The following is a 20,920-nucleotide window of genomic DNA, read 5'->3' on the forward strand; positions in this document are numbered from 1 at the left end:
TAAGTATTTGTAAAGTAGGGCCAATAACAACCTTTTATCCTCTAAATGACAGTTGACAACTGTCCCCATTGCCAAGAGATTCCAGCCAGGCGTGGTTCCTAAGAGCCGAAGTCCGTGGGTGCCATTCACCATTGCAGAATCAGCAGCGAGCACACATGGCGGGAGACTGATGCATGTTTGCTTCTGGAGCAAATGTAGACCGGTGTCATTTTCAGGTTTGCAGACGTCACTTCCATCAGTTGGGGATCTAAGGCTAAGAAACTGGCTCAGGCCACATTCACCAAAGGGAGCTGCTGCCTGACAGAAACCGGGGGTTCCCTTCCGGGAAGACAGGCTAGAGATGGGCCTGGAGGTGGATCCGGAACTCGGCAGCAAGAACTGCTTTGCCATTTCTCCAAGCAGGACCCAGATCCCAGGGACCCTTCCACTGGCTGGGTGCCTGCAATGAGGCATGAACGAGTGGTTCCAAGATTATGCACAGGCAGAAGAGAGGGTCCCGGGAAGGAAATCTTGTGCCGTCGAGAAGAGGGCTGTGGCTACCTGATTGGAAGATGACTATGAAGACAATCATGAAGATGAAAGAATGTGATGATCATACTCCTCCTGGGGTAGTTATTTTTCCCTGCAAATTTGTAAATTATCAGCCTGGTTCCTAAAACCATATACTTTCCATCTTCATTAAAGAATGAAGATAGCGTTTATTTATTTCTTCCCTCAGGCCCTGCGTGTGGATAGTTTTGGGAGTTGATTGGAAGTGTGATTCTCGGTGTCCCCTTACTCAATCCATGGGAAGAATACTCCCCACCTAGGAAAATGCTGTGTTTACCAGGGCCCACAAAACCATAGCAACCCCAACCCCCCCCCCAGCCAGCCCCTGTCACTGGTCCATCCCTACGGTGATTTCTTCCTGTCCTCACTGGTGGCCTCTTCCTGTTCCCACTGCTCTCTTATCCCCTTGCCTTTCCCTGCTGCTCCCTGTACTCATCATTTTCTCTTCCCTTGCGTTGTTCCCCGGGTCCCCACTCCACACTCTGATCACATCATCCTCCCAGCCTCCCCTAAACCATATGCCCGTGCGTGCCTGTGAGGCTGAAGAGGCCCCCAGACAGACGTATGTGGCAAGCCTGGGCCCCCATCTCGTGCCGACACTAATGCTCCACTGAACAGAAATTAATTGCAAAATGGACAAGCCTCTTAGGACCATTTGAAATCCCTATCACATTGTTAATGCCCATTGGCTCCAACCCTGCTCTTCCTGTCTCCATCACAGGAATGCTGCTCACCAGCGCTTCCGCAAATGCACCAAGGAGTTAAATATATTTGCTCCATACAAGAAACGACCATGGCAAATCTGCAATAGAGCAGCTCAGACCGTTTTCTCTGAGCTGTGCATGGAAATGTGCTAAGTCACAGGACCTTCCCAGATGCAGTTCTTGCTCACAAGATCACAAGTTTAAAAATTGGTGAAAAGGTAAAGTGAAAGATAAACTAAGTCAAGGATGGAGAGTAAAGAATGCAGTCGCTGCCTCTCCTTCCCTCCCACAGCCAAGGCAGACATGACCTGTAGATCCCGAATCCCCCCTGGTCCCTGCGCAGGCCCCTAGTGGCACGCGGCTGCCCTCAGAAACAGCGACTGGAGGAGCGTCTTTTTTTTTTTTTTTTTTTTTTGTATTTTTCTGAAGCTGGAAATGGGGAGAGATAGTCAGACTCCCGCATGCGCCCGACCGGGATCCACCCAGCACGCCCACCAGGGGCGAAGCTCTGCCCACCAGGGGGTGATGCTCTGCCCCTCCGGGGCGTCCCTCTGCCACGACCAGAGCCACTCTAGCGCCTGGGGCAGAGGCCAAGGAGCCATCCCCAGCGCCCGGGCCATCTTTGCTCCAATGGAGCCTTGGCTCCATTGGGAGGGGAAGAGAGAGACAGAGAGGAAGGAGAGGGGGTGGAGAAGCAAATGGGCGCCTCTCCTATGTGCCCTGGCCGGGAATCGAACCCGGGTCCCCCGCATGCCAGGCCAACGCTCTACCGCTGAGCCAACCGGCCAGGGCCTGGAGGAGCATCTATTAACCACGTCCGCAAGGCTGGTGTGTAGAACAGAATGTGTCACTATGCTTCCCCAGGGTTTTGAAAGGCAGAGGAGCCTACGAGCTCTATGTGGCATGTGGTGGGTGGGGGAGTAGGACGCAGAGGAGGAGGAAGAAGAGGAAGAAGAGGGTGTTGTGTGGCTGGGGAGATCACCTTGGCAGAAGAGGGAAAGGAAATGGTGGGCCAAACTCAATGAAAGGGGTCAAGAAAGAGGCGAGATTTGAAAGGAGCCACAGTGGAGGCTTTGGAAGATGAATTCAAGGGCTTGCTGAGTGAGATGCTGAGTAGGTTTCTGTAACACAATCGGGAGAACCTTCCACAGAGACTATACCAGTCTTCAGAGCTTTGAGTGTTGGCCTTGTGATTGAAAACGACAGCAATGGGTAATGGCATGCAGCCTCCGGGCACCTCAGCTGTGCTCGGGCTACTCACCGCTCCAGCGTGGTAGACAGCTGCCTGGAGAGGACGCCCAGTCCATATACCGTTCAGCAGTGTTTCCCTGCACGCTTACCTACAAGCCGAAGTCAGAGTCAGGCCAGGGGAGTTCAGGAATCAAATAGTAGGTGGCTTTGGCAAATCTTGCATGATGTATCTATTTTTAAATTTATTTATTTGGCCTGATCAGGTGGTGGCGCAGTGGATAGAGTGTCGGACTGGGATGCAGAGGACCCAGGTTCGAGACCCCGAGGTCGCCAGCTTGAGTGCGGGCTCATCTGGTTTGAGCAGGAGCCCACCAGCTTGGACCCAAGGTCGCTGGCTCCAGCAAGGGGTTACTCGGTCTGCTGAAGGCCCGTGGTCAAGGCACATATGAGAGAGCAATCAATGAACAACTAGGGTGTTGCAGCGCGCAATGAAAAACTGATGATGGATGCTTCTCATCTCTCTCTGTCCCTGTCTATCCCTCTCTCTGACTCACTCTCAGTCTCTGTTAAAAAAAAATAATTTGTTTGTTTGTTTATTTGAGAGAGAGAGGCAGGGAGAGAGAGAGACAGGAACATGGAGCTGCTCCTGACCAGGGAATCAAACTGGCGACCTCTGTGCACCAGGATGACTCTCCAACCAACTGGCCAGGGCTTAATTTTTACTTATTTTTATAGAGACAGAGAAAGGAAGGGAGAGAGAAGGAAAGGGGAAGGGAAGCATTTGTGTTCCACTCAGTCGTGCATTTCTTGGTTGCTTCCCCTGTGTGCCCTGACTGGGGACAGAACCCACAACCTTGTTTTTGGGGGACAATGCTCTTATTGGACTGAGCTAACCGGCCAGGTCTATTTTTAAAGACCAGAACATTTTAAGACTGCTGGTGAAGGCTTCCCTACTTGGCCATTGCCAATGCCTACCCCTTTGCCCCTCCAACCCATGTCTCACTGCTTGCTCCCTGTACCAACCCTACCTTCCAGCCACCTGGACCATCCATCTGTGCCATCTTGGTGGCCTACTCTTTCTCCCTCCAGTCCTCTCTACTTCTTGTCCCTGGCTCCCTAGAACCATCTCATCTCCATTCTTCGGGCTCAGCTGAACCACCACTTCCTCAAGGAGGCCCTACGCCAGTTTAGAGTCCCCCAAAGCACTTCATGAGTGCCTGTTACAACTGTCAAAACTGTTTCTGTTAATTACTCATTTACACTCTCTGGATCCCGAACTCCAGGAGATCAGGACGGCATCTGTATGGATCCCTAACATTTACTATAGGATGTGGCGCACAGTAGGAACTTTGAATATTTGTTGAGTGAATGATTTTTCTTCTTTCATCAGTCTGTGGCTGGCTGAATTTCTTCTAATGGACAATCTCTTAAAACAATGTTTATACTTCAAAGTCTTCACAGCAGGTTTTATTTTGTCTGCGAATCTCTGTTTTGATGATGATGGTGATTATCATTTTAATAAGAACAATAATACCGGTAATGATAACAGAAAGTGCTACTACTGCTAGTTGAAATCCTACAGGTGCCAATGGCCCCACTGGGGAGCATTTTGTAAGCATCACTCTATTTGATTCTCGCCGTGTTCTGATGAACTAAGTGTCGTTATTTTTTTTAAAGTGTCACAGCTGAGACACAGGAGATGAAACAACCCATGCAAATCTGCATTGTATGAAACCAGGATTTGGGCTCAAGTTTGGCTGGCTTTAAAACTGGAGCCCACGTGTGATGAACTTAAGAGTTTAAGTCCCAGGGAGTGATCTCGATTCCCTCATTCTGGATCTGGGAGTGAGGTTGTGCCCCACAAAAACTGACAGTGTGCTAGCACCCGCTGTGTCTCTCACTTGCCTGGAGGGCATTACAGAGCGCTTCCTAGTCTAGAGAACACACAGAAACTCTTGTCCTTGGACTTCACTGCTTTGAAACATTAGTTTAGGTCCCTGAGGGGCACCAAACACAGGCTGATCTTTGGTGATGTCGTGTTGCAGTTTTGACTAATTCAAACATCCCTACCATCTCTTGCACATATTTTAAGCCTTAAAACCGCCGTGCCTGCCCCAAAGCCTGCTTATCCTGGTAAAAACATGGAACTACAAGAAAGTGACCTTTAACAGCTATGTGGCCTTTAACAGCTATGGTTGTAAGCACAGAGACAATAATATTTGAGGCCAGCAAATTGCAACATGGAATCATCCAACAATTTCATCTGTCCTCAGGGTATTTCCAGGGTCTGACAGTCACTAAAACAGTTCCCCAATTACCTCTTAATGAGAACTCTGGGGTGATGCACGGCCTCCTCTATCTGGACAGACCCTTTTGACAGCAGAGTCTGAGGGTTGAGGGGCAAGCTAAAGGTCCCCTTTCATGTATTGGGCTTGTATTTTTAAATTTTTTATTAAAGGAATTTTTTGACACCATATTGTCATTATAAAAAGTCACGTTGAAATTTTTTAAAATCCAAGGCTGCAACCTTAAATTGGATTCCTAACTTTCCTGGCAAGAAAAAAACACAGAGTTTGGCTTGAACACTGCTACCATAAGCTGATGGACTGAAACTTCAAGCAGGCCTGGGTTGAGGTTACAGGGTGACCTGGGGAAGGTGACTTAACTCCTGAGTCTCAGCTTCTTTATCTCAAAAAGTGAGCTAATAGTACCTGCTGCAAGGAGGTCCTATATTCCCTGGGGGAACCTAACGTGCTTTGCACAATGCCCAGCACGTAGCAGGTTCTCAGTAAATGCTGGCTTGTTAAGAAGTAGCATTTACAGCATGTACAATACTAACTGTCCATCAGGTGCTGGCAGTTACACAAGCTGACAGATGTTGGCTGCACAGCACGGGAGACACTGACCAGTGAGAGCCTTTTCTCTTTAATCAGCTACTTCATCCCATACAGAGACATGCCAATCACTGCTGGGTTTTGTTCTTTGAGTGCTTCCAAACTGCCAGGCATCATGCTAAGAAATTTGTACTTGTCACATCACTTGATTCTTCCCCTCTGAGTAAGCACTGGGATCTTCCCCATTTTACAGATGGGGAAACTGAGGCTAAGAGCAACTCAGTGACTGGATCAAGATCACTCAGTTTAGAAGAAATGTTGCTGGCATCTGACTCCAAACTGTGCTCCTGACCACCTATGGAAAGGGCGACAAAACACTATTTCCTGATATTTTCAAACAACAGCTCAGATAAGGGCCTAATATCCAAAATTTACAAAGAACTCATAAAACTCAACTACAAACAAACAAACAATCCAATAAAAAAATGGGAAGAGGACATGAACAGACACTTCTCCCAGGAAGAAATACAAATGGCCAACAGATATATGAAAAGATGCTCAGCTTCATTAGTTATTAGAGAAATGCAAATCAAAACTACAATGAGATACCACCTCACCCCTGTTAGATTAGCTATTATCAACAAGACGGGTAATAGCAAATGTTGGAGAGGCTGTGGAGAAAAGGGAACTCTCATTCACTGTTGGTGGGACTGTAAAGTAGTACAACCATTATGGAGGAAAGTATGGTGGTTCCTCAAAAAACTGCAAATAGAACTACCTTATGACCCAGCAATCCCTCTACTGGGTATATACCTCAAAACCTCAGAAACATTGATACGTAAAGACACATGTAGCCCCATGTTCATTGCAGCACTGTTCACAGTGGCCAAGACATGGAAACAACCAAAAAGCCCTTCAATAGAAGACTGGATAAAGAAGATGTGGCACATATACACTATGGAATACTACTCAGCCATAAGAAATGATGACATCAGATCATTTACAGCAAAATGGTGGGATCTTGATAACATTATACGGAGTGAAATAAGTAAATCAGAAAAAAACAAGAACTACATGATTCCATACATTGGTGGAATATAAAAACGAGACTAAGAGACATGGACAAGAGTGTGGTGGTTACCAGGGGTGGGGGGAGGGAGGACATGGGAGGGAGGGAGGGAGAGAGTTAGGGGGAGGGGGAGGGGCACAGAGAACTAGATAGAGGGAGGCGGAGGACAATCTGACTTTGGGCGAGGGGTATGCAACATAATTTAATGACAAAATAACCTAGACATGTTTTCTTTGAATATATGTACCCTGATTTATTAATGTCATCCCATTATCATTAATAAAAATTTATTTAAAAAAAAAACACAAAAAAAACAACAACACTATTTCCTGTGTTTTTAAATAAATACACAGGCAATTTGCTAGTGAGTTGTCTTTGTGGGTCAGGTCTAATTTAAAAGAGTTTAATTTTTAAGTGAGAGGAGGGGAGATAGTGAGACAGACTCCTGCATGCGCCACAACCGGGATCCCATCTGGGATCCCACCTGGCAAACCCCATCTGGGCCCAATGCTCAAATCTACCAAGCTATTCTTAGCGCCTGGGCCCAATGCTCCAACCAATAGAGCCACTGGCTGCAAGAGGGGAAGAGAGAGTGAGGGAGAGAATAGATGGTCGCTTCTTATGTGTGCCCTGACTGGGGATAGAACCCAGGACATCCACACGCAGGGCCAACATTCTATCCACTGAGCCAACCAGCCAGGGCCTAAAAGACATTATTATAGTGACATTCCTCTCTGTAGTCCATGTCTGCTGGCTTCTTGAATTTAATCTGCTTTTTAATGCTTTCTTTTTCTCTTCTGAAATGCACTTACAGTGAGGTTGCATCATCGAGAACTGCAGAACCCGGTGTATCTCCACCAATCTGCCACAGGGGGGCGCTCCAGCCCAATCCACATTTATGGCTTATCTTTCACCCACCTACCCCAGACCTTTTTTTCTCCTCACTTATCCTCCTAGAAAAGCTCACATTTTGCTTATCTCCTTGTGTAGATTTGCATATTATAAAACAAGTAAGGGACAGCAGGCTTTGGGAGGTTTTGTTATGAGTTTGCTTGATCCCAGCCCAGGTTTCCAGCAAGTCCCTGGTTCATGTACAAATGACCAGATGTCAGCTTGAATGCACGAAGGAGATGGATATACTGGAGGCCCCACTGAAAAGAGACCTCTTTCCTGCAGCAGGAAAGCCTCAGGATTTCAAACAACAGACTTCCATTTATATTCAGGCTACTGGGTCTTTCAGAAGCAGACAGGCGGGAGGGAATCCGAGTGGTGAGGCTACTTCAGTAAAGAATTCAGTTTGGCCTGACCAGGTGGTGGCGCAGTGGACAGAGCATCAGACTGGGATGCAGAGGACCCAGGTTCGAGACCCCGAGGTTGCCAGCTTGAGCGTGGGCTCATCTGGTTTGAGCAAAAGCTCACCAGCTTGGACCCAAGGTCACTGGCTCGAGCAAGGGGTTACTCAGTCTGCTGAAGGCCCACGGTCAAGGCACATATGAGAAAGCAATCAATGAACAACTAAGGTGTCGCAATGCGCAACAAAAAACTAATGATTGATGCCTCTCATCTCTCCGTTCCTGTCTGTCCCTGACTATCCCTCTCACTGACTCTCTCTCTGTCTCTGTAAAAGGAAAAAAAAAAATTCAGTTTGATGTTGGGATGGGGGGGGGGGGGGAGGCTCCAGTCCTGTTCAGGGGATGAACTTGGGAAAGTCTTCTGACCCTTGCATCTCTTTACCTGCCAGAGGAAGGAGTAATGCTCTGTGCTCACAATTCCCCTCCCACCCCAGCATCCCAGATTCTGCCTCTCTGTTGTTGGTAACAGTGGGAAGTGGTTTTTCTAAAGGTTATTTTTGTCAGGGATCAGGCAGACATCCAGCTAGTGGTGAATGTATGCCTCATGCAGTTGGTATTGTTCTTTTTGGAGACCTTACATATGAACCTACCTACATAGAATTCTAAGACGCTTGAGCTGGGACCACAAGAGCCATTTAGGTAGTAATTTATTTATTTTTTTAACTAAATGGAAGAACTGAGTCCCTGGTAGGTCACGTGATGTTTTAGTCACCAGCATTGTTATTGTCATTGTAAAACACTTTGTAAGCCTGATGACACTTTAGAAAGTGATTTCCCTGATATTACCTCCATTGATCCTGCCAACATGCTTCAGTTCACAGGTGGGGAGGCTGAGGCTCAGAGAGGCTGAGCAACTTATTCAAGGTTACACGACAACTTAAACTGCAAATCCAGCTCTTAAAAAAAATTATAGCATTTATGTGGAATTACCTAGAAAATCCCAGGCAGTTCCCAAGCTACCACAGGAAAGGCTGGATTCTCCATAATACACAGACCTGCTTACTGACTGACTAAATGAACCAATCAATGAGCTAAGTAATTCCAACCATTCATCTACCAGGTGCTTCCAACGGACATGTCCTGGACAGAGTGCTGAGAACACAATGATGAATGCAAGACAGAAATGGTTCCTGTCCTGGGAACTTGGACTAGATGATTCTTAACTCACAGCCTTATAAATTGTGTTCACCAGTTTGTTCCAATTTGTCACTGACTTAGATGAAACACCCATATTCCTGCCTTCTGGCTTTGCATTCTGGAGATGATACAGACACGCATTGGTATCCATGTGGTTTCCCTTCTGCATGAGCAAGCACATCACCAGTCTCAGCCTCTCAGTGCTCAGGGCATCTCCTGAGGGACAGTAGGTCAGACAACAGGCAGACTCACCCCTGAGGCTCACCTCTTGGTCACTAAGGGATACATTTTGGTGCTATGAGGTCTCTGGCTGCCCAATGCTACAAACCCCCTTTCCACCACAGATACAAAATACCAGGCAGAAGTGACACAAAGATGACCACTGCCTGTGTTTCATGGTTCTGTAGCTCCTTAGATTACATTTGGTTTGAAAGATAAAGTGGGAAGGCATACGTTTTGGTGTCAGACCTGGGTTTGAATCCTAGTTCCAATTGCTATACCTCAGGGATTACCAGCAACCTATTTAACTTCTCATCATAAACTAAAATAAAACAGAAAACTACCAAGGCCAGTCTGCTTGAGTATCCTCATCCCTCTTGTACTTCTAGCCACTGAAGATCTCCTTTATTAAAGTCTTGCAATTTGAACCCACCTGAGAAGTTTTCTTTCTTCATGTTTATAGTGCTCTTGGCCACCAGTGAATTCAGACTTTATTATTCAAAATGTTTTATATACTTAGTAGGAAAAGAGATTATTTCTGTATACTTTTAAAAATTAAGATAAAATTTGTGTGTGTGTGTGTGTGTGTGTGTGTGTATTAAGGAAAATATATAGAAGATTAACTCATTAAATCATAAAACTTTATGACTAGATGAGACCCTAATGATCTTCTTTTTCTTCTTCTTTCCCAAGTGAGAGGAGGGGAGGTAGAGAGACAAGACTCCCACATGTACCCTGACTAGGATCCACCTGACAATTCCCCATCTGGGGCCAATGCTCTGCCCATCTGGGGCCATGCTTGCAACCGAGCTATTTTTAGTACCTGATGTAAAGACTTCAGGGAGCCATCCTCAGCGCCAGGGGCTGATGGGCTCAAACCAATCAAGCCATGGCTGGCTGCAGGAGGGGAAGAGAGAAAGAGAGAGAGAGAAGAGGGAGAGGAAGGGGTAGAGAAGCAGATGATCGCCTCTCTTGTGTGCCCTGACTAGGAATCAAACCCGGGGCATCCATATACCAGGATGATGCTCTACCACTGAGCCAACCAACCAGGGCCCCTAATGAGCTTCTAAACCAGTGGTTCTCAAACTTTTTGAAGTCAGGGTGCATTTAAAATCCTACAAATAATTGTAGGCGCATTATATACAAATTTCTGAGAAATATGTTATAATAATTAAGTCAAATATTAAAGAAAAAAATATAAAGTCCAAGCATGCTTTTATGGTAATTAAATGAAATAAGTACAACAAAATTAAATTTATTCTGACATTAAAAAAACATTTTTATGTAACATTTTTTGAATTATGCTTTTCAGAATTCGTAAAAAGGGTTAAAAAAATTTAAATGACAAAAAAGTTATCTATATCTATATATTAGATATAGATATATACACATACACACACACACACACACACACACACACATTCTTAGTAAGATTTAATAAATTTGGCAGGTCCCGGTGCAAATGTGTTTTTTCATTCTTGTGTTTATGAGAAACATGAGCCTGATGTGTCCCAGGATTTCTTCATTGTTTGGACCTCTATTTGAAAGGCAAACTCTCATTTCCTCATCAATACATTGAAGAATTTCTCTCTTTTTACTCTTAATTGTGTTGAGGGTAGAAAATCCTAATTCACATAAATAGGATGTTGAAAATTGTAGTAAAATGTTCAAAGCTTTTTAAGATATTGCCACATATTCTTCTTTTATAGAAATCTAAAAGGCTTCAAGAGACAATTTCTTATGTTTTATCATCAATCCAAAACCCCCACCATACATATCATATTAACTTTACACCAAACAAAGGATAGAAGAAACTTGCCTCCAGTCTTTCCAGGGAACATGGGGGGTAGTGTGAACAATCCAGCACCACAGCTTAACAGCCTTTTGCAACCTACTCAAGCAAGTGAGGTGGGGGGTTGGGCAGACTGTCAGCTTACAGCCAATTCCCCGTACCTCTGTCCCCCCAAAATCTAAACTCCAAAAACCCTGTTGGGTTTTTGTCCCCAACAGGCACATATTTCTCTGGAATACCATAGGGCACACCTGAAATCTTCTAGGGCGCACTGGCGCACACTTTGAGAACCACTGTTTTATACCAACATCCTCATTTTGAGTCACAAAAGGTGGCAGGAAGCTTTACAACTTGATTGAGACCAGAATCAGGAGCAGGACCTGTTTTCTTGTTTATACTCCAGCATTTTCTTGTATAGACTTCCTGCTACAAATATACTTTTTTTACAGTAAAGACCAGACAGAAAACACCATTTTCTTGTATAGACTTCCTGCTACAAATATACTTTTTTTACAGTAAAGACCAGACAGAAAACACCACTAGCCAGTGGTATTTGCCACATAGAGCAGTTGAGGCAAGCAGGGCACCCTGGGATTCACTCCGGTGCTTTGCTGTGTCTCCCAGACTTATTCCAGCCACCCTAGTAGCACACTCTCTCTTCAATCAAAAGCAAAATGTCCAACAGGTACCACTATGTTTTAAGCAGTTGTTCATGAAAATTTATTAGCAAAGAGGCAGCTAGAGTGCAGCTAAAGGCAGGCTAAGCCATGTACATCAGAGCTCCCCAGGATGCCGTTAAACTGCAGAGTCCCCATGCTAACCCCGAACCTCTGGATGGTGCCCACAATTCCGCAGCTGAGAGCCAGATTCCTCCATGAAGAATGTGCCCGTTAGAGCCCGTGTTCGTCAAGCTAACAACTCTTGAGGAGGTTATGCTGGGTATTTAGTGACTTTGAAAGGAAGCTGCCTGACCTGTGGTGGCGCAGTGGATAAAGCATAGACCTGGAATGCTGAGGTCGCCGGTTCAAAACCCTGGGCTTTCCTGGTCAAGGCACATATGGGAGTTGATGATTCTGGCTCCTCCCCATCTCCTTCCTCTCTCTCTCTCTCCCCCCCCCCTTCTAAATAAATAAATAAAATCTTTAAAAAAAAAGGAGTGTTTCTATAAAACCTGGTCATATAGTGGGACTAGACCGAGCTAGGGCTGCATGAAAACCAGAGCTGGTGGGAAAGGTAGCATGTTGAAGCTCAGAATTTGTTTGTTTTAAAATCTTACTCTTTACATATTTGTTTATTAAATTATTCTGTGATAGGATTTGAGTCCTTTTTTTCACTCAGAAGACATCTTTTTTCTTTTCTTTTCTTTTAAATTAAGAAAGTCTGGAAATCTTACAGGATGGGCAAGCATCTCAGAAATGGTTTTTCTTTGCCCTATTGCTAACAGGCACGGGTTGACGCCCCTACAGCCACCTGGTGGCAGTACTGGGATCTGCATTCTCTCAGGCATTTACTCCAGTTTGTTGTTTTTTTCAGCAGGACATCAATAGAGAGTGAAATCATGAAACTTTAGTGTAGACAGTGTCACAGCAATACCACAGTTCAACGAATAGACAAATTAACACACAAGGCCCATTGGTTTTATTTTTCAGGAATTAGTGGTGGCCCCTTGGAAAACCACTACAGACTGAAGCAGTTCCATTTCCACTGGGGAGCAGTGAACGAGTGGGGCTCAGAGCACACGGTGGATGACCACGTGTACCCGGCAGAGGTTTGTAGACATCATCCTAGCAGTGGATGCTTTTACATGCCAGGCTCGATTGTAGGGTGACCAACCATCCCAGTGGCCCAGAAAGGGGGGATTTCCTTGGGATGTGGACTTTTGTGGTCAAACCAGAACAATGAGCCACCTTACCCATTCAATCACACGACTGTCATAAAGGAGGGTATTATTAGCACTTTCCTTTAATAGAAGAAGAGACTGAAGTTCTAAGTGGTTAGGTAACTTGCCAAAATCAGACAGGTGGAATTCAATTCAAGAACAGTGTGTGCTCTTCAGCCTCTCACTCAGCCCCATGCTTGCTGGTAATCGATTTCAAACTAGCACCTTCCCTTCCTTCAAGGCAGTTGAGGCTGCCTATTGACAATCTGAAACTTGTTACAGCAGAGATCATCCTAAAACAAAGTGGTATTTTCAACATTAAAAAATGGGAGTCAGGGCCCTGGCTGGTTGGCTCAGCGGTGGAGCGTCGGCCTGGCGTGCGGGGGACCCGGGTTCGATTCCCGGCCAGGGCGCGTGGGAGAGGTGCCCATTTGCTTCTCCATACCCCCCTACTTCCTCTCTGTCTTTCTCTTCCCCTCCCGCAGCTGAGGCTCCATTGGAGCGGGGATGGCCCGGGCGCTGGGGATGGCTCCTTGGCCTCTGCCCTGGGCGGGCGCTGGATTGGCTCTGGTCGTGGCGAGGCGACCCCCCGGAAGGGCAGAGCGTCGCCCCCTGGTGGGCAGAGCGTCGCCCCTGGTGGGCATACCAGGTGGATCCCGGTTGGGCACGTGCAGGAGTCTGTCTGGCTGTCTCTCCCCGTTTCCAGCTTCAGAAAAATGCAAAAAAAAAAAAAAAAAAAAAATGGGAGTCAGGACCCTGGACGGTTGGCTCAGTGGTAGAGCGTCGGCCTGGCATGCAGGAGTCCTGGGTTTGACTCCCAGCCAGGGCACACAAGAGAAGCACCCATCTGCTTCTCCACCCCTCCCCCTCTCCTTCCTCTCTGTCTCTCTCTTCCCCTCCTGCAGCCAAGGCTCCATTGGAGCAAAGTTGGCCCGGGGAATGAGGATGGCTCTATGGCCTCTGCCTCAGGCGCTAGAATGGCTCTGGTTGCAATGGAGCAATGCCTCAGATGGGCAGAGCATTGCCCCCTAGTGGGCTTGCCGGGTGGATCCCAGTCAGGCGCATGCGGGAGTCTGTCTGACTGCCTCCCTGTTTCCAACTTCAGAAAAATACAAAAAAAAAATGGGAGTCAGGGCCTGACCAAGCGGTGGCACAATGGATAGAGCGTCAGACTGGGATGCGGAAGGACCCAGGTTCGAGACCCTGAGGTCACCAGCTTGAGCGCGGGCTCATCTGGCTTGAGCAAAAAGCTCACCAGCTTGGACCCAAGGTCTCTGGCTCGAGCAAGAGGTTACTTAGTCTGCTGAACTCCCGCTGTCAAGGCACATATGAGAAAGCAATCAATGAACAACTAAGGTGTCTCAACAAAAAACTGATGACTGATGCTTCTCATCTCTCTCCGTTCCTGTCTGTCTGTCCCTATCTATCCCTCTCTCTGACTCTCTCTCTGTCCCTGTAAAAAGAACAACAACAAAAAAAAATGGGAGTCAGGAAAAAAAATGAGCAGAGATGAATGTTAGACATTGGTTATTGTAGGTATGGTAGGGTGATAAGTGGTGCCTTAAACATTTGCCCTAATATTTTATTATGAAACTTTCCCACCAACCAAAAAATAGAAAAAACTCTTCAGTGAGAGCCCATGAGGCTGCCACCCAGATCCTATGTTTAATATTTTGCCATTTTCACTTTATCACACCTCTGTCCACCCACCCATCCTTTTATCCACCCACCAACCACCTGACTTTTGGATGCCTTTCAATTATGAACTGTTTTTGTTTCAATTTTTTGTTGCCACTGTTTTGGGAGTAATACTAGAGTTAAAATCAAACTAGAGTCCAGCCAAACCCCAAAATAAAAAGCACCTGTCATTACACACCCAGAGGTGACCTCTGAGAATAGCTTATACATAGGGTGTTACATCTATTGTTATACACATATTTACAAATATGACAAAAATGAAGGAACAGTGGCTTCCAACATGCTTCTTTTCACTTGACAATATGAACTGTGTACAGTATCTGCACAATGGTTTTTCATGAACAAATAGTTTAACGGAGGAGGCTGTTGTAATTTATTAGCATAGAGGCAAGACCAGCGACGGGACGCACCAGGGGCTCTCGCTGAGTCAGATCCCTCCTGGCCATGCCTTTGACGCATGTTACAGGGTGCTGTTTCCTGCGGGGGCTTGGAAGGCAAAACCAACTTCAATGGTGGTGTCTGTGAAGGAAGGAGGCTGCAGGCTGGGCCGTGGGCTCAGCTGTTTCTATTTCTGGGAGATTGCAATAGGACAGCAGGTGGGGGGTTCCAGGTAAGCTATGGGTGGGTGGGTAGAGGCTTTACCACCCTCTTTGTCCCCAGTGCACCTGGCTGGGAACACGGGGACTTGGGAATGAGGTCCAGCCACCTGGCAGAGGACCCTGGGGCGCTGGAATCCAGCAGCTGCATGGGGAGGGTTTGCTTGACTCTGTCCTCGCAGACGCGGGATTTGGGTCACCATTCAGAAAGGCCTGCACCACAGCGCATTCCTGTAGAAGGAAATATGTAGGGACACTCAGGACCCTTCCAGGTTCTGAGCCAAACCCGGCATCGGCAGCACCGCATACTCTCATCACAGAGAACCAAAGCCCGGCCCAGGTGTCCTCACCGGGCCTCCTGCTCGCCAGAACCCAGGAAAGCCTGTTTCCCACACTAGTCCCCTGCCCCTGACTTAGATCTTTGTCATCTGGCCAATCCTGGTGCCAAATTGGTCATGGGAAAATGGGAGGAGTATAAAATTTAAGGACACAGAGGAAGTTCAAGGGAGGGTAAAAATGTAGGAAAAAATGCAATGTTGATTAAAAATTATTTGTTGTTTATCTGAAATTCAAATTTAACTGGGAGTCCTGTATTTGATCTGGCAAACCATGTACAAGGAAATGTGAAAAATAGCAAATAATCCAACCACTCATTCCTATTTTACAAAGTTAAAACAAGCCTTTTTCTCTCCCACCGAAAACTCTGGAGGCCCTTACCATCTGATTTTATCAACCATTCTGGGGCTCCAAGCATGCTGCTGGTGGTGCCGGCAGTACTTAGCCGCTGCTGGCAACCAAATTCATTCAAGTCGTTAAATGGAAACATAGGTCTGCCACGCAGAAGGGGAGCAACTGTTTTATTTCTTGCTGCATCGTGATAGGTATAACTTCTCTTTCTCCTGTGTTTCAGCTGCACTTGGTTCACTGGAATTCTGTGAAATACCAAGACTACAAAGCAGCGGTGATGGGAGAGAACGGCTTGGCTGTGATAGGTGTATTTTTAAAGGTAACCTGTGGCTAGGGCACAGCTCTTCTAACGAAGAAAGTGCTGTGCAGTGACTGAGAGCTGCTCTTTAAGCACAGTCTACGTAGAGCGGGGTGTGCTTGTCACCTTGTCTTCTGCCTTTCTGAGAAAACATTTCTTATGTCTGTGCTGTGCAGCTGGGGGCCCATCATGATGCACTGCAGAAGCTGGTGGAAGTCTTGCCGGAAATAAAACATAAGGTAAGCTAAATATATCAAAATGAGCATAGTTGGAAAAGCAAAATTGTTTGGAGTATTGGCTCATTTGCAAGGGGGGGGGGGGACAGCTTGATCAAAAGAGTGCTGCAGAGAGAGTCTGGGTCCCATTCTGGAAGTGGACTTTACTGGGGCTAACTTCAGTCGTCACTAGCTAGCTCGCTCTCTGATGTCATTGTGTCACTGCTATTCCCGGGGCCCTCCCTTCTCAATATAAATGGGCTGCTGGACTTGATTTGAGTCTCCCAAAGTTCAGTTGTTCAGGCAGCATTTGAAGACCTTTGCCATGTCCCCCTGCACAGGTCCTATCCCAGGCAATGACATCCATTAGCGATAACATTTGTTTTAAAACTGATTGAGCCTGACCTGTGGTGGCGCAGTGGATAAAGCATCGACCTGGAATGCTGAGGTCACCGGTTCAAAACCCTGGGCTTGCCTGGTCAAGGCACATATGGGAGTTGATGCTTCCTGCTCCTCCCCACTTCTCTCTCTCTCTCTCTCTCCCTCCCTCCTCTTTAAAATTAAAAAAAAAATTTTTTAAACTGATTGAAATATCTACTAACATTTAAGAGTGCCTACCCAAGTGCCACCTGGAATACTCCTGGAGTATCTTCATGCCTGAGAGCACAGAACAAGGGAAAGAGGGAAGATCCTGCAAACCCACAGCTCTCGTGTGACAGAGCAGGTCTGGCCCAGCTCCCCCTGGGATCCTTGTTGCACTAAGCACAATCAAAAAGATGACAAGGACTGTAACAATGTAGCTTTTCTCCAACATCGGGCTAAGAAAGGACTTTGATACAGAAGTGGGAATTTCAAAGAAATGCAGTTTATTTGTTCGCTACTAAACAAAAAGCATTCTGAGACGGAAGCAGTCACCATGGTCCTTGAACATGTGCACGGATGGGGATCCCACCTGTCTTAACAATGGTGAGCTCGGCTCTACAGGAAAGCTGCAGGTCAGCCCTTCCTAGGTTGGTTCACAGGGGTCCTTTGATCTGTGTGGTGCATTCCCTTTGATGTTGACCTCCGGGTGGGCCTTGTGGGACCAAGACCAGATCACTCTTCCTACCCCCGCTGCCACGTCTGCCAGCTCAGGAACTCCACAAGGTCAAGGTGCTTGGAGCATCCTCTTCCTTGCTGGTCTTTGGCCAGAGTAAACCTGAGATGTTTTTCCCACCAGCATCCACCTCCTACATGGCGTGGTCTCCACCTCCTGGTGGGAAAGAAAGGAGCTGGCTGTGAGGTCCTGTTTACTCAGGGGACTGTTTTCTTTCTAAGGAAGGCTCTGGAGCATTCTCCCCCACGCCCCATCCCAACTCGGGCAAACTCAGGGTCTCCTGGGCCAACCACATAGGAGAAATGGTGTCAGTAAAGTGACAGAAGATGCTGTCTGGGCTCAGTTCTGGTCCTAATGACCATCTCTGGACCTTGGTTTCCTCACCTGAAAAATTAGAGTTAACATCTTAAGCGGCAAAGGGCCCAGCCTCAGAGCACAAGAGTCGGTTCTCCATTGGAAAGTGCAATCCATCAGTCATTTGTCACAGCCTGTATCCATCCTGGGTTCTGCGGCAATGCTTCCAATTTTGCAGTGTTATGAGTCACCTCTGGTGTGTACATTCTAATGGTTTTTACAAGGCTGTAGAGCCGCGGGTTCCCCACCCAGGGCCACACAGAATAGTGCTCCACCCTGCACGTCCCATCCCAAAGCCTTCGTGCAGTCAGCCCCACCAAGCTTTGGAGACTATTGATTTGTTCCAAACCCAATGGTTTTGCCTTTTCTTCCATTTTTGTTCTCCTGAGTTGTACTGAATTGAGCTTTCTTTGTAAGCTACCTTCCCTCTTTCCGAAATGGGATGTACATTTTAGAAAAGAGAACAGCGAAGACGTAAGGAGTAGGTGCCCATCCACCAGGATCTGGGCTGTCTGTATTTGTGGTGGGTGGTGGTCCCAACCACGCCCTGTGCTCCCAGCTAACACTCTAGCCAGTGGGGCTGACAGACACATCAAGAAGGGGCCTTGAAGCCCTGGCCGGTTGGCTCAGTGGTAGAATGTTGGCCCAACATGTGGATGTCCTGGGTTTGATTCCTGGTCAGGACAAACAGGAAAAGCAACCATCTGCTTCTCTATTCCTCCCTCTCCCCCTTCTTTCTCTCTCTCTCTCTTCCCCTCCTGCAGCCATGGCTCAATTGGTTTGAGTGAATCACCCGGGTGCTGAGGATGGCTGCATAGAGCCATAGAGCCTCTGCCTCAGGTGAGCTAAAAATAGCTAGGTTGCAAGCATGGCCCCAGATGGACAGAGCATTGGCCCCAGATGGGGTTGCCAGGTGGATCCTGGTCAGGGTGCATGTGGGAGTCTGTCTATCTGCTCTCTTCTCACTTGGAAAAAAAGAAAAAAGAAAAGGAAGAAAGGGTCTTGACTTGCTTTGCGGGCTCCAACCAGTAACGGTTTTCTGTATCATAGGCTGCTCTGAGCCCTAATGTGCTATAGGGACAGGACACAGAGCTCCTGGGGACATTACTGAAATATGTACATGACCTCTCAAGATTTTAATTGGCAAGAAACTGGCAGTGGACAGAGCGGTGCATCCCCTAGCTGCTCTGCCATATGATCCACTGCCTCTATATCACCCTGCCACCCCCTAGGAGGGAGGGACCAGCCCTGGCCTTGACATGGGACAGACCTCCTGTAGCATCTGGGCTGTGCTACTGTCTAATTGTGTGATTTGGGGAGCGTCATTTATGTCTATCTTACTTTCTTCATCAAGAACATAAAAAATAGCCTGACCAGGAGGTGGCGCAGTGGATAGAGTGTCGGACTGGGATGCGGAAGGACCCAGGTTTGAGACCCTGAGGTCGCCAGCTTGAGCGCGGGCTCATCTGGTTTGAGTAAAGCTCACCAGCTTGGACCCAAGGTTGCTGGCTCGAGCAAGGGGTTACTCAATCTGCTGAAGGCCCACGGTCAAGGCACGTATGAGAAAGCAATCAATGAACTAAGATGTCGCAACGAAAAAGTGATGATTGATACTTCTCATCTCTCTCCGTTCCTGTCTGTCTGTCCCTATCTATCCCTCTCTCTGACTCTCTCTGTCTCTGTAAAAACAAAAAAAGGACATAAAAATAAAAGGTGGTTCTGAAAATTTAAGGTGATCATCTCAGAAGGTGCCTGGCAGCCTTCAGGGCTGGGGACTAGGGGAGGGAGAAGGGATGTATTTGTCACCACACATCCACTGGTACCTTTGGTATTTTGTCCCTTGTGCATGTGGGACCTGTTTCCTTCAAGAATTAAGTAGACCAAACATCATTCAGCCATAAAAAGCAATGAAGCCTCAACACACTATGACATGGATGGACCTTGAAGATTTTAAACTGAGTGAGAGAAGCCAGACATTATGTAATTCTGTTTATTGGAAATGCCCAAGACAGGCAAATCCATGTGGGCAGAGAGCAGATTAGTGGGGCCTATGACAGTGTGGGGCAAGGGTGGAGAGGTTCGGGCAAGTGGGCAGAGAGCAGATTAGTGGGGCCTATGACAGTGTGGGGCAAGGGTGGAGAGGTTCGGAGATGTGGGCAGAGAGCAGATTAGTGGGGCCTATGACAGTGTGGGACAAGGGTGGAGAGGTTTGGGGATGTGGGCAGAGAGCAGATTAGTGGGGCCTATGACCGTGTGGGGCAAGGGTGGAGAGGTGGCCAAACAGTATTTACTGGATTTTTCTTTTCTGGAGTTCCCTTTTTGAGGTGATGAAAATGTTCTAAAATTGAGTCATAGAATTATACACTTTAAAGGGGTGAATTCTATGCTACGTGAATTATGTTTCAATAATGCTGTGTTATTTTTTAATTCTTCTACTGACTTGAGAGAGAGAGAGAAGAACAAAGAGAGAGAGAGAGAGAGAGAGAGAGAGAGAGGAGCATCAATTCACTGTTCTATTTAGTTGTTCCATTTAGTTGTGTACTCATTGGTTGCTTCTCATACATGCCCTGACTGGGGAATCAAACCTGTGACCTCAGTGCACCAGGATGATGCTTTATTCACTGCACCACCTGTCCAGGACAATAATGTTCTCCCCCCACCCCCCGCTTCTTTTTTCAAGTGAGAGGAGGGGAAGTAGAGAGACAGACTCCTGCATGTGCCTGGACTGAGATCCACCTGGCAACCCCCACCTGGGGCCATGCTTGCAACCAAGCTGTTTTCAGCACCTATGGTGGAGGCTCCACAGAGCCATTCTCAGCACCTGGGGCCATTGTGTTTGCACCAATCAAGCCATGGCTGCAAGAGAGGAAAAGAGAAACAGAGAGAGAAAGGGGAGGGGGAGGGGTGGAAAAGCAGATAGTCGCTTCTCCTGTGGGCCCTGACTGGGAATCAAACCCAGGAGGGACATCCACACATCAGGCCGGTGCTCTACAACTGATCCAACTGGCCAGGACAATAATGTTCTTGTGAAGATAAATAATTCATTATAAAGTGAAACAACATCGGCACATGCAAGGTACCTTGTCATTGTCTGTCATTGTGAACCAATTTACCTCCTTCTTGTCGGCAGCTTAGCTAACATCTTCCCGTTTCTGACTGATAAAAGCCAGCCATTGGTGTACCAGCGAGGTCATCGGGACCCTTGTTTTTGCCTTTGAATGCTCAGTGGAAGGAGCCTGATATGCAGGGA

At 47.0% G+C, this 20,920-nt stretch overlaps 1 protein-coding gene across 2 annotated transcripts in view; it reads left to right on the plus strand.

Annotated features, from left to right (window-relative positions):
* Positions 1 to 20,920, plus strand: part of CA5A (carbonic anhydrase 5A) — a 40,994-nt gene that overhangs the window by 13,818 nt on the left and 6,256 nt on the right. For both annotated transcript variants that reach the window (XM_066348536.1, XM_066348535.1), the window contains exons 3-5: positions 12,497 to 12,615; positions 15,931 to 16,026; positions 16,182 to 16,244. In XM_066348536.1, coding sequence (XP_066204633.1) covers positions 12,497 to 12,615; positions 15,931 to 16,026; positions 16,182 to 16,244 — 278 coding nt within the window. The remainder of the gene's footprint in view (positions 1 to 12,496; positions 12,616 to 15,930; positions 16,027 to 16,181; positions 16,245 to 20,920) is intronic.

This window comes from Saccopteryx leptura, chromosome 9 (assembly GCF_036850995.1).
Source record: "Saccopteryx leptura isolate mSacLep1 chromosome 9, mSacLep1_pri_phased_curated, whole genome shotgun sequence".
Lineage (NCBI taxonomy): Eukaryota > Metazoa > Chordata > Mammalia > Chiroptera > Emballonuridae > Saccopteryx > Saccopteryx leptura.